The sequence below is a fragment of the Schistocerca serialis genome, chromosome 3 (assembly GCF_023864345.2).
Source record: "Schistocerca serialis cubense isolate TAMUIC-IGC-003099 chromosome 3, iqSchSeri2.2, whole genome shotgun sequence".
Classification (NCBI taxonomy): Eukaryota; Metazoa; Arthropoda; class Insecta; order Orthoptera; family Acrididae; genus Schistocerca; species Schistocerca serialis.
The window spans coordinates 841057787-841071422 of record NC_064640.1 but is presented as its reverse complement, the minus strand read 5'-3'; the positions used below and the strand labels follow the sequence as shown (position 1 = coordinate 841071422).

Here is a 13636-nt window from a genome sequence, read left to right as displayed (position 1 = left end):
GTCTCACTACAATTATGAAATAAGTTTTTGGCCTACTGCACAACATGTGAATGCTGATTCACTGTCCCAGTTTCCGATGGGGCCAGATCCTATTTTTGATAAGGATGAACTCCTTCATTTTCACTTAGATGTTAACGTGCAGTGCGCAGGGGAAGGGTTTCCTATTATGGGCCCCCAGATTGCACCTGCTGTCACTGCTGATACAGTTTTGCATTAAATTGTTCCCCTTGTTTAGCATGGCTGGCCAGACAGGTCTCTAGCAAGGCTTCACATCCTTTGTGTAACTATTTTGCCCTACATCACCACCTTTGGGTGTTTGATGGAGGTGTTCTCTGAGCTACGGATGGGATGTCGCCTAGAGTTGTGATCCTGGCCACCCTATCATGAGATGTGCTTCAGCTCCTACATAAGGGACATTGTGGGGGCCTCACATACTGTTATTGCCCCTTTGGCATTGATGGTGACAATGCACATCTTGTCGCAGCCTGCCTTCAGTATGCCACCTAACAGGTGGCACTGCATGCAACACTCTCTCTGTAGCCCACTCGGCAGTGACTGAGGGAATCCATCCACGTCAATTTTGTGGGACTTTTTCCACATGCTTACTCATTGTTGGTTGTTGAAAACTTCCATACATTATCCGCAGTCCTTTGACATCAGCTGTGGCAATGATTCACGCCCTCCTCACAATTTTTTCTATTGAAGGTTTGAATTATAAGCTTGTGATGGATAATGGTCCACAGGTTGTATATCAGGCCTTCTATGATTGCTGTCCTCATCAAGACATTCACTACTTGACTGCTGCTCCTTTTCACCACCATTCTAACAGTCAGGCGGAACATCTCATCCGAATGTTCAGGTTGAAATGAATAAGTATGTCGCTGACTCCTACACGGACAATGCCTTGACAAACTTCTCGAGTTCGTACAAGTTTATACCAGTGAGGGACTGGAATCTGACCGACATGCTCCATGGATGTTGGCTATGGACTCTCCTGCATCTGCTCATGCCGCCTCCCCAATGCCCACCACCGTGGCCCTTGTCACGGTTTGCTCCTGGCTCCGCGCTCTGAACTTAGTGGTTTGACCACTCAACAAAGCAGATTCCAGCTACAGTCCACAGCTGCCAAGGCCTCCACCCCTGTATTGGTTCACACCAGTGACAGGCTAATGGCGCACCACCATGAACAGCTGCATTCTCGCACCACGGCGAGGGCCACGGAATCCCCGCTGCTCCCTCCGCCTCCTTCCTCACAATATGTCCCTGCCTCACAGAGCATCTGTGCTGCAGGATGGACCCACCCTCCTTGGGGCTATCACCACCTCCTGCCTCACCTCTGGGGTCCAGTCCCTGGCAACTGCTGCTGGGCCTTCCCATAATGCTTTGCTGCTGCCTGCGATTCCGCTGCCAGCTGGTCTCGTGCCTTCAGGTCCTACAGCACCAACACCACCAGTACTGCTGACCGAATGGCTGACTGTTACACTTTTGGTGCAGTCCCACCACATTTAGGGAATGGACATCTAGATGCTATCAGTGTCCTAGCCACCAGTCTTCTCGTAACAGTACATCATGGAGAAGTAGCTGCCTTGTGTGTCCACAGCCACTCCACTTCCACCCCTGTTCACCAGTTCCAGCCTGGAAACTCCTCCTGCCACCACAATCACTGCCTGCAGCGTTTGCCACAAGAGGCCACAGATGTTTCAACAATCACCCCAACATTCACATCAGTGGAACATCATTTCCTCAAGGGGGGAGTGGGCGGGCTGCTATAATCCCATACTTAATACTTGGATATTACACTGTAAATATTACGCCAACGGCATCTGCACGAGTTGGCCACTAGATACCAACCTGCAGTGAGCAACACAGCTTGTGCACACAGCACGGCATCCACCACGCCATCTACTGGAGCTCTCCTCTTTATAAGCGCAGTGCAGCAGGCACTTGCCTTCATATTGTGTTCATAGTTATTGTCAGCAACTGCTTGTATCAGTACCTGGATTTTGTCTATGTTCTCAACTATTGTTCACCTCTCTCTCTCTCTCTCTCTCTCTCTCTCTCTCTCTCTCTCTTTTCTACTAGGACTTGAGATAATTGAGCTTTATTTGAATGGTCAAATGCCTAAAGCCTACGGGAGGACGACAGTTCAATCCTGCGTCCGGCCATCCTGATTTAGGTTTTCCGTGATTTCCCTAAATTGCTCCAGGCACATGCCGGGATGGTTCCTTTCAAAGGGCACGGCCGACTTCCTTCCCCATCCTCCCGTCCTTCCCCAATCCGATGAGACCAATGACTTAGCTGTCTGGTCTCCTTCCCCAAAAACAACCAACAACAACCTAAAGCCTACATGCATCACCACACACATATAAAGTAGTATAGTATTTACATGAATCAATGTGCAAAACCATTATACAGGGTGTTACAAAAAGGTACGGCCAAACTTTCAGGAAACATTTCTCACACACAAAGAAAGAAAATATGTTATGTGGACACGTGTCTGGAAACGCTTACTTTCCATGTTAGAGCTCATTTTATTACTTCTCTTCAAATCGCATTAATCATGGAATGGAAACACACAGCAACAGAATGTACCAGCGTGACTTCAAACACTTTGTTACAGGAAATGTTCAAAATGTCCTCCGTTAGTGAGGATACATGCATCCACCCTCCGTCGCATGGAATCCCTGATGCACTGATGCAGCCCTGGAGAATGGCGTATTGTATCACAGCCGTCCACAATACGAGCACAAAGAGTCTCTACATTTTGTACCAGGGTTGCGTAGACAAGAGCTTTCAAATGCCCCCATATATGAAAGTCAAGACGGTTGAGGTCAGGAGAGCGTGGAGGCCATGGAATTGGTCCGCCTCTACCAATCCATCAGTCACCGAATCTGTTGTTGAGAAGCGTACGAGCACTTCGACTGAAATGTGCAGGAGCTCCATCGTGCATGAACCACATGTTGTGTCGTACTTGTAAAGGCACATGTTCTAGCAGCACAGGTAGAGTATCCCGTATGAAATCATGATAACGTGCTCCACTGAGCGTAGGTGGAAGAACATGGGGCCCAATCAAGAGATCGCCAACAATGCCTGCCCAAACGTTCACAGAAAATCTGTGTTGATGACGTGATTGCACAATTGCGTGCGGATTCTCATCAGCCCACACATGTTGATTGTGAAAATTTACAATTTGATCATGTTGGAATGAAGCCTCATCCGTAAAGAGAACATTTGCACTGAAATGAGGATTGACACATTGTTGGATGAACCATTCGCAGAAGTGTACCTGTAGAGGCCAATCAGCTGCTGATAGTGCCTGCACACGCTGTACGTGGTACGGAAACAACTGGTTCTCCTGTAGCACTCTCCATACAGTGATGTGGTCAACGTTACCTTGTACAGCAGCAACTTCTCTGACGCTGACATTAAGGTTATCGTCAACTGTGTGAAGAATTGCCTCGTCCATTGCAGGTGTCCTCGTTGTTCTAGGTCTTCCCCAGTCGCGAGTCATAGACTGGAATGTTCCGTGCTCCCTAAGATGCCGATCAATTGCTTCGAACGTCTTCCTGTCGGGACACCTTCGTTCTGGAAATCTGTCTCTATACAAACGTACCGCGCCACGGCTATTGCCCTGTGCTAATCCATACATCAAATGGGCATCTGCCAACTCTGTATTTGTAAACATTGCACTGACTGCAAAACCACGTTCGTGATGAACACTAACCTGTTGATGCTACGTACTGATGTGCTTGATGCTAGTACTGTAGAGCAATGAGTCGCATGTAAACACAACCACCGAAGTCAACATTACCTTCCTTCAGCTGGGCCAACTGGCGGTGAATCGAGGAAGTACAGTACATACTGACGAAACTAAAATGAGCTCTAACATGGAAACTAAGCATTTCTGGACACATGTCCACATAACATCTTTTCTTTATTTGTGTGTGAGGAATGTTTCCTGAAAGTTTGGCTGTACCTTTTTGTAACACCCTGTATAGCAATGAGCTGGGTAAACTACTTTCTGTAGGCAGGTAATACTTTAGGTGAGTGAAGTATCCACAGTGTGTACAGCTAACATACCCTTCAGAAGACTCACTCACTGAAACTTCATTAATTGGCAACTATTAACATGCACAAAACTTACAATGTAATACTCTGTTTTCTCAAAATTATTATACAGTAGTGAAACCAGGAGCTTTACTGCCACAATGTCAAAAAAACCTGATAAATTTCAAAAGTAACAACTGAACTTCATTGTTAAGGATAAATAAAGCATTGAGTATTGCATTCCAACTTCTAGGTTTGTGATACACAAGCAGCTCATAAATATTTAGCTGAAATAGTTAGGACATGTCTGCCATATTTCTTATGAAATCATTTACAAACTGTGGTCTGGTAAAAAGCCTCTTGGGGCTCCTCTGAGGTGTCACAAAAATCATCTTAAATGTACCATGAAGATGAACAGACTCAAGCAGCAAGATGTCTGTCTGGCTTTATGACGACAAATGCAGTATGCATGGATAAGCTAAGAGAGAAACAGGAAAGTTTCACCAAAAACAAACATGTACAGCTTTACTTGAATATAACATCATCCAAAATACTTGTATATAAAAACATCATCCACATCTCTGTATCAATGTCAAAACCACTCAATCTCCAAGTTTTCTCATAATTTTCATTTATATCCTATATACTTCTCTCCTCCGTGCACTTACTATGTCTGCCTGTAGCTTATTAGTTCTGTCCAATCTCCTCATGAGAGAAAGTTTCAAATCAGTTTCTAGCAATTGTTCCCAAGTCAATTCTGTGTTCTTTCTATCGATGCTTTTGATTACAGTGAACTGGTATACCAGAGTTAATAACTGTTTTCACTCAGTACTTTATCTGATAATGAACTATTGCAATTATTCCATTTATTTTCTTGGTGCAGCTCAGCTCACACTTACAAGTATGACCAATGGTTTGGATAATTATGCTCAAATTACTAAAGTAGCCAAGCAGGAATTGTCAATGGAGTTTATTATGAATTCATTTCAATTTGTAATTTTTGTCACTTACAAGGAAACATCACCAACTTGAGCTCATGTTTTAAGGAGAAAAAACCATACTAGCAAGATACCAACCCCACATGAAAATTTGGGCCGTAATGCTGATATATGCAGTTATGACCTTCTGAAAGTACAACTTTTATACTTTTGCATGCACTATTTGTTTGACACTAGCTCTGCCCCACTCTGACTGCCTAATGCCTGAGTGCCAAATTTTGTACATGGAGTGACAAACAGAGCTCTCCTATTCACTGGGGAAGGTGGACACACCTGCCCTATGTGTTTTCAAATCTTGTTAGAGAACATTTTATTTTACACGTGCTGCCATGTATCCTGTGGTATGATGGCATGATAGAAACAAGTAGATGTTATGTCAATATCCATGTCTTTAAAGCTAAAATGACATTTTGTGGCTTTCATATTTATACTTGTGTACAACAAAAACATTCAATTCAATTTGTGATGTACCATTGAATCACACTGCATCTGGTAGTGAGATTACTCATGCAAAACACCTTCTGAATGGATATCTGTGGCATCTGTAGTCAAGGCTGTGTACTGGGGAAGGGTCTGCAATTGAGTGTATGCTAATGTAAGCTGAAGGTATTGCATAATGTGGACAAATATGCCACCTCTGTATAGAACAATGTGGATATCTATTTTGACTGGCTCTTGCCACTGCTAGGAGGTGATACATGTCACGTCTGACTGTGAACTAAAATAATCACCAACAGAGATGTTTATTGCCTATTAAACTATACAGATTTTGTGTAATTTATTAAGTAAATTTGTAATGTAAATGTAGTTATGCAAATTTTGTGATTTAGTTGTTACACAAGAGAGAGAAGTTTAAGTTTTATATAAAATTATAAAAATTGGCAGGAATGTATACACTAACTCAGTGTGAAGTGGTACAGTAATTGTGGCACGATGTAGGCTCTGAAAGGTTTATTGTGGTATGATGAAAGTTTAGAGGAAATCTGGAATAAAACTTTAGACCACCCATCGAGATATAATTTATAAGAGCTCAAGCTACTAATTTAAAGCCACAAAAGGAAGAGGACATAAATCTGGATACATTACACCTACATGATTAATGTACAATTCACAATAAAATGCATGGCAGAGGTTTCAAACTATTTCTCTACTATTCCACTCTTGAACGGCATGCGGGAAAAATGAGCACTTCAGTCTTTCTATGCAAGTTCTGTTTTCGCCTATTTTATCATGACCATTTTTCCCTATGTAGAGGGGCACCAACACAATATTTTTGCAATTGGAGGACAAAGTTGGTGATTGAAATTTCACAGGAAGATCCTGCCGCATTGAAAAATGACTTTTTTTTTAATGATTGCCATCCCAATTCACATATCATGCCCATGGCACTCTCTCCCCTATTTTATGATAACACACAACAAGCTGCACTTTTGCATTTTCTAAGTGTTCTGCCAATAAATCACAGTTTTTGTTTTGTTATCCCCACAACATTACCCATGTGATCATTCCAATTTAAGTGATTTGTAATTGTAATCCCTAAGTATTTGGCTGAATTTAAAGTTTTTTTTATTTGTGTCATTCATTGTGTAACCAAGATTTAGTGGATTTCTGTTGTTACTCATGTGGATGACTTCACATTTCATTAATTAGAGTCCATTGCCACTTTTCACACCATACAGGTACCTTGTCTAAATCATTTTGCAATTGGTTTTGATCAGCTGATGACTTTACAAGACAGTAAATGAGAGTATCATCAGCAAGCAATCTAGGAGGGCTGTTCAGATTGTCCCCTATATCATTTATGTAGATCAGGAACAGCAGAGTTCATTTAACACTTCCTTGGAGGACACAAAATATTACTTCTGTTCCATTTCATAATATGCGAAAAACCTATCAGTTATGCAACAGTTGAAAAGTGTGAACTGTTTGTAAGAGCATCCAGAGTGATTAACACTAATAGCTCTGCTCCCTCAAATACTATTTCAGAAAATTTGTAATAAATATTGTCTATGTAAGCACACTTTACTATTTATCTCCAATATCTAGGGACCAGAAAAATTCTCATTTTATGATAAATGTGAATACAGACGCAAATTCTGCTTCAAAATGCGACAATGTGAAACTACCTAATACAAGCTATTTTGTAGCAAATTGTATCCAAATGATCTATTTTATCAAGATAGCTTTATTTTCTGCATATAAATAATAAAAATGTAATGATTTTTCAGTTACTCATATCATATGTTATCTTGAAAAGGCAAATTTCGAAAAGATAATTTGCACAGGGATGTGTTTGCAAAACAAAAAGTGCACAACTTATCAACAGTCAAAATGTTCTAATGCCATTCCAACTGTGGGTAGTTGAATGATCTGTGTAAGATACATGCCACTGCCCCATAATGCAACATATTACCACAGTCTAATACACTCCTGGATATGGAAAAAAGAACACATTGACACCGGTGTGTCAGACCCACCATACTTGCTCCGGACACTGCGAGAGGGCTGTACAAGCAATGATCACACGCACGGCACAGCGGACACACCAGGAACCGCGGTGTTGGCTGTCGAATGGCGCTAGCTGCGCAGCATTTGTGCACCGCCGCCGTCAGTGTCAGCCAGTTTGCCGTGGCATACGGAGCTCCATCGCAGTCTTTAACACTGGTAGCATGCCGCGACAGCGTGGACGTGAACCATATGTGCAGTTGACGGACTTTGAGCGAGGGCGTATAGTGGGCATGCGGGAGGCCGGGTGGACGTACCGCCGAATTGCTCAACACGTGGGGCGTGAGGTCTCCACAGTACATCGATGTTGTCGCCAGTGGTCGGCGGAAGGTGCACGTGCCCGTCGACCTGGGACCGGACCGCAGTGACGCACGGATGCACGCCAAGACCGTAGGATCCTACGCAGTGCCGTAGGGGACCGCACCGCCACTTCCCAGCAAATTAGGGACACAGTTGCTCCTGGGGTATCGGCGAGGACCATTCGCAACCGTCTCCATGAAGCTGGGCTACGGTCCCGCACACCGTTAGGCCGTCTTCCGCTCACGCCCCAACATCGTGCAGCCCGCCTCCAGTGGTGTCGCGACAGGCGTGAATGGAGGGACGAATGGAGACGTGTCGTCTTCAGCGATGAGAGTCGCTTCTGCCTTGGTGCCAATGATGGTCGTATGCGTGTTTGGCGCTGTGCAGGTGAGCGCCACAATCAGGACTGCATACGACCGAGGCACACAGGGCCAACACCCGGCATCATGGTGTGGGGAGCGATCTCCTACACTGGCCGTACACCACTGGTGATCGTCGAGGGGACACTGAATAGTGCACGGTACATCCAAACCGTCATCGAACCCATCGTTCTACCATTCCTAGACCGGCAAGGGAACTTGCTGTTCCAACAGGACAATGCACGTCCGCATGTATCCCGTGCCACCCAACGTGCTCTAGAAGGTGTAAGTCAACTACCCTGGCCAGCAAGATCTCCGGATCTGTACCCCATTGAGCATGTTTGGGACTGGATGAAGCGTCGTCTCACGCGGTCTGCACGTCCAGCACGAACGCTGGTCCAACTGAGGCGCCAGGTGGAAATGGCATGGCAAGCCGTTCCACAGGACTACATCCAGCATCTCTACGATCGTCTCCATGGGAGAATAGCAGCCTGCATTGCTGCGAAAGGTGGATATACACTGCACTAGTGCCGACGTTGTGCATGCTCTGTTGCCTGTGTCTATGTGCCTGTGGTTCTGTCGGTGTGATCATGTGATGTATCTGACCCCAGGAATGTGTCAATAAAGTTTCCCCTTCCTGGGACAATGAATTCACGGTGTTCTTATTTCAATTTCCAGGAGTGTATATCTCTACTCAAGTGATTGCAAAAGGGTGTATAAATTAGGCTCCACACTCACTAAAAACCACAATAAAAATCAGAATAAATAATACTGTTTACATTCACTGAATATGGTATTCAGCAATGTAGCTTATCCACCACTTGGTGCACTACTGTTGCAGCATACAGCAAATATCAGTGAGAGTGTTGCATACATTTGTTTATTAGCTAAAGTTCACAAGTTGATATAATGCAAGCACTTTTAACGTGGCCATTTTAGGTGGCAGGTGTTTTGAACTGAGGTTGCATCAAATACTGTTAGAGGTTGGACCTGAAATCCCTCGCTGACAATACTCTGCCAATCTCAAAAAGCAATTGCGCAGTAGCTGTACTGAAATGCCTTTGTCTTTTGTGTTACTCGTCATTTTCATTTCTTATTTTCAAATGAGTGGGAAGACTAATACTAGACTATCACGGATTTTAATTAAGATCCTTGACACCAGAAGGGATCGGTGAACCCTGCGTATCAGTTCTGCTTTCGCGAAACCCATGTGTAGGCTGCTGCCCTGCCAGAGAGAGGCAGGATTTGTTTCTCGAGACCACTCCTTTCCCATCTGGCAGACATAATTCTAACTTGTATATACTTGTGACTGTCTGTCACTATATAGTGTCCACAAACTGCACTATAGTCACTGAAAAACAAAACTTGCCTCTATCTTGACCATGCTAAAATTCTTCCCCTAACATGCAAAAGGAGTTATTTTCAACTATATTTCCACTCTAAGTGCTTTGTCAACTCTATCTGTAGTGTTGTCAGGTATGGCCTTCACAATTACAAATGCCCATGAAAGGTTGAAATTAATAATCTGCAAATTTTGTAATCACTGAATTGGGTGAGAAAAGAAAATTAATGTCGAGAACCATATTAAATTCATTTCACCAGCAGGAGAAAGCTGCTACTGCTCAACAGAACAACAATTTGTTTAAAGCTTTATACAGCCAAAGGAAGGAAACAAAGGCCCTTTTGGAAAACAACTGTTGAAAGTTTTGCAAAAGCAAACATTCCATCACAATCTTCCACACTCAGCACTTTTTATCAAACAATTTCAAAGTATTAAGACTCTGTCTTCACTCATGAAGTGTGACAACCTTTTAAATTTGTGCATCTGGTCATTTGCAAACAAGGAAGTCATATGCAAATTTCAACAACATTTTGCCAAAAATAAATGCACATTTTGCCAAAAATTGATGCGAGATTCACCAAAAACAGATGCTACATTTTCTTGTCCTTACCAATACATTAATATAGACCCGCTTCTGCCTTACTGTGGGTAAACATGGGCTTGGTTGTTATGTTTTAACTAGAGGGATGGTACATTTGGAGTTAAAGAAGAGAATTCTGTTTGATTATCAGTCTAAAACTAATATTGATAGATCTGGAGCCACCCTTAAAAGTTGTGGCTTCTTTACTTATTTTAAAATGAAACACTGGAAACTCCAGGTAGGAATATCAACTACGTAGGGAAAGACAGATTGCTACTTACCATAAAGAAGACACATTAAGTTGTAGACGGGCACAATTAAAAGATACTTACACAAAGGCTTTGGACACAGCCTTCATCAGCAAAAGAGAAACACACACCATTCATAAGTACAAGCAAGCACACCTCATGCACACATGACTGGCAGCTCGGACCAGAAAGCAGCATCATGTGGTATGGAGGCAGCAATCTGGAGGGGGCAGTGAAGGAAAGGATAGTAGTGTATGGGTGAGGAGGAGAGAGGAACACTGTATGGCAGATTGTGCAGTGACTAGAATGCCAACAGATGCAGCATGAGGAGGTTGTGTGGCAAGGAGGTGAGGGGAAAAAAGGAACAAAAACAGAGAGGAGTGGGGAAAGATGGGCAGGTGCATTGCCAGAGGGCAGCAACCAAAGAGGGTGGGAGCTAAGAATGGGGAGGAGATAATACGACAGAGGGGGTGGAAACTGTTGGATGGAGGCTGTAGGGACAGTATGTTACAGGAGCGGAAAATGTATTGTGAGGATAACTCCCATCTTCGCATATCAGCAACGCTGGTGGTGGAGGGGAGGATTCAGGTGGCTTGGGTAGTGAAGCAGCTGTTGAAACCAAGCATGTTATGTTCAGCTGCATGTTGTGCCATGGGGTGGCCCACTTTGCTCTACCACGAGGGTGGCCTACTTTGCTCTAGGTCACAGTTTGGCGATGGTTGTTCGTTCTAGTGGACAGCTGGTTGGAAGTCATACCACAACAAAATGCTGTGCAAAGATTGCAGCAGAGCTGGTAAATGACATGGCTGCTTTCACAGGTGGCCCGGCCCCTGATGGGGTAGACTAAACCTGTGACACGACTGGAATAGGAAGTGCTGAGTGGGTTGATTGGGCAGGTCTTGCATCTGGGTCTTCCACAGGGATATGATCCTTGTGGCAAGTGACTGGGACTGGGCGTGGCATAGGGATTGATTAGGATGATGTGGAGGTTGGGTGGGTGATGAAACACCACTTTAGGAGGGGGTGGGAAGGATCTCGGGTAGGGTGTCCATCATTTCAGGGCATGATAATAGGTAATCAAAGCCCTGGTGAAATATGTGGTTCAGTTGTTATTGTCTGGTGTGGTACTGGGTGACAAAGGGGAGCATCCTTTGTGGCTGGTTCTTGGGGGTGGTGGGAGGATTGAGGGTGTGAGGGGGAAGGGCATGGGAGATCTGTTCGCATGCTAGGTCTGCAGGATAGTGTCAGTCTGTAAAGGCCTTGGAGAGACCCTCAGCATACTGTGCAAAGGACTCTTGTCATCCCATATATGCCATCCCCAGGTGCCCAGGGTATATGGGAGGGATTTTTTTGCAGATACTGTTGGTGGTTGGTGGGTTTAATGCGAACAGAGGTGTGGATGGAGCCAGCAGAGAGGAGGTGGTCAATGTCTAGGAAGGTGGCACGCTGGGTTGAGGAGGACCAAGTGAAGCATATTGGAGAGAAGGTGTTGAGGATGTGAAGGAATGAAAATAGGGTGTCCTGGCCCTTTGCAACAGTTTAAATGTATTATCATTTTTTCATTTACTTTAACCTGCTAATACACAGGATTGAGAAAAAACAGATGTGGGGCTTATTACAAGTGGCCCTACTCTTTTCATATATGATCAAACGAAGACCAGATGGAGGTCCTTTCATATACAGAGCAAATAAAGACTGGATGGAGGATTAGAAATTGTAGCACAAAATTAAAGACTCTCCCAAAACACATAATTTTCAGTACCAAGTGTAGTGCAAAAACGTTGGAAAATGTGACGTCAGCAACTGAAACTGTTACTGGAATAGAATTGGTCAGAAGTAAGTTATTTTCATTTGACATCACATCTAGAGCCATCACCATATATGTGGCAAATGAACTGTCATTTTAAGTTTATACGTGAATTCAGCCTCAAGGAAAAACAGGTCAAAATCAAATTTTGACATTTGACAACTATCAGTTACTATGTTTTAGTAAACTGCTCCCTGAGGTTTATGAAATTTTTACATCAGAACAGGGAAAAATACCAGATTTAGAGACATTTCCTAAAAACTGCTGACTGTGCAATATATCCTAAAAACTGCCAATTTCACATAATTTTTTCCATCATCATTTATGTGACCTTTTCCTATCCCTGCCCACAGCCCACTTGACAACTAAGGTAAATTCATATAAAAATGTAAACGGCTACTGTAACGGACATACATGGTAGAAAGCTGTGGCCAACACTTCTTATTCATCCTCAATATTTATTAAGTTGCTAACAGTGCTTGCCTATTTGTGTATTTTAATAGAATATTTACTTCATTTTCTCTTTATTCACTTTATTTTTTTCAGTAAAGTTCTCTGACACACAGTTATGGTTTATGTGATTCTGGAGTAAAATTTTAGAGATAAACAACAATGTTTAAAAAATATCAGAAGAATAAACAAATTTAACACAGAGAAAAGGTAAAGGGTTTCAATCTTACCAATATCCGCATTGTTCTTCCAACACAGCCTTGAGGGTGAATATTTGCAATGTAAATTGGTATGTCTCCTTCATTACTTCCAATTCCACCACCTATGCGCATTCCAAGATTTTCTTTTGGATCCTGAAAGAAGCAGAGAATAATACATTACCAATTATTAAACAAGTAATCCAAAGGATAATAACCTGCCAAAAACCTAAGAGGTACTAAAACCACTTCTTTTCACTTTTGCCATAGTCAAACACTGACAATGTCCATGTGTGGGGGAGAAAACTGAGAAATAATACTCAAACAAGTGGCACTGCACATGGCATGGATTGTGTCTAAGGACAATGAACTAACCTATGAAGAGAGACTATTTCTACATTTTTAACATACACAACAGAGAGAAATATAACACACACAGTAACCACAAGAAAAATATTCTAAATAAAATTGCAAAAAAATTGTTCCTGTCACACAGTGGGAGATGGATAGCAACATTAAAACGCTGACAGATAAGTAAGATTTGGAACATTTGGTTCCTCTTGTTTGGCAAAAGAGAGAGTAAAGTGACCTACAACTTCTCATGTCCTGACAATTAGAGTATTTACAGAGTGAATTTTTACTCTGCAGTGGAGTGTGCACTGATTTGAAGCTTCTTAACAGCTTAAAACTATGTGCCAGACTGGGATCCAAACCTGGAACATTTGTGTTTCATGCAAATGCTCTACTGACTCAGCTATGCTGGCAATGCTCACAACCCCTCCTCATAGCTTTACTCCATTTTC

At 43.0% G+C, this 13636-nt stretch overlaps 1 protein-coding gene across 3 annotated transcripts in view; it reads right to left on the bottom strand.

Moving 5' to 3' along the window:
- Window positions 1-13636, bottom strand: part of LOC126470904 (ligand of Numb protein X 2-like) — a 492663-nt gene that overhangs the window by 13009 nt on the left and 466018 nt on the right. For all 3 annotated transcript variants that reach the window (XM_050098936.1, XM_050098935.1, XM_050098934.1), the window contains one exon: window positions 12867-12989. In XM_050098936.1, coding sequence (XP_049954893.1) covers window positions 12867-12989 — 123 coding nt within the window. The remainder of the gene's footprint in view (window positions 1-12866; window positions 12990-13636) is intronic.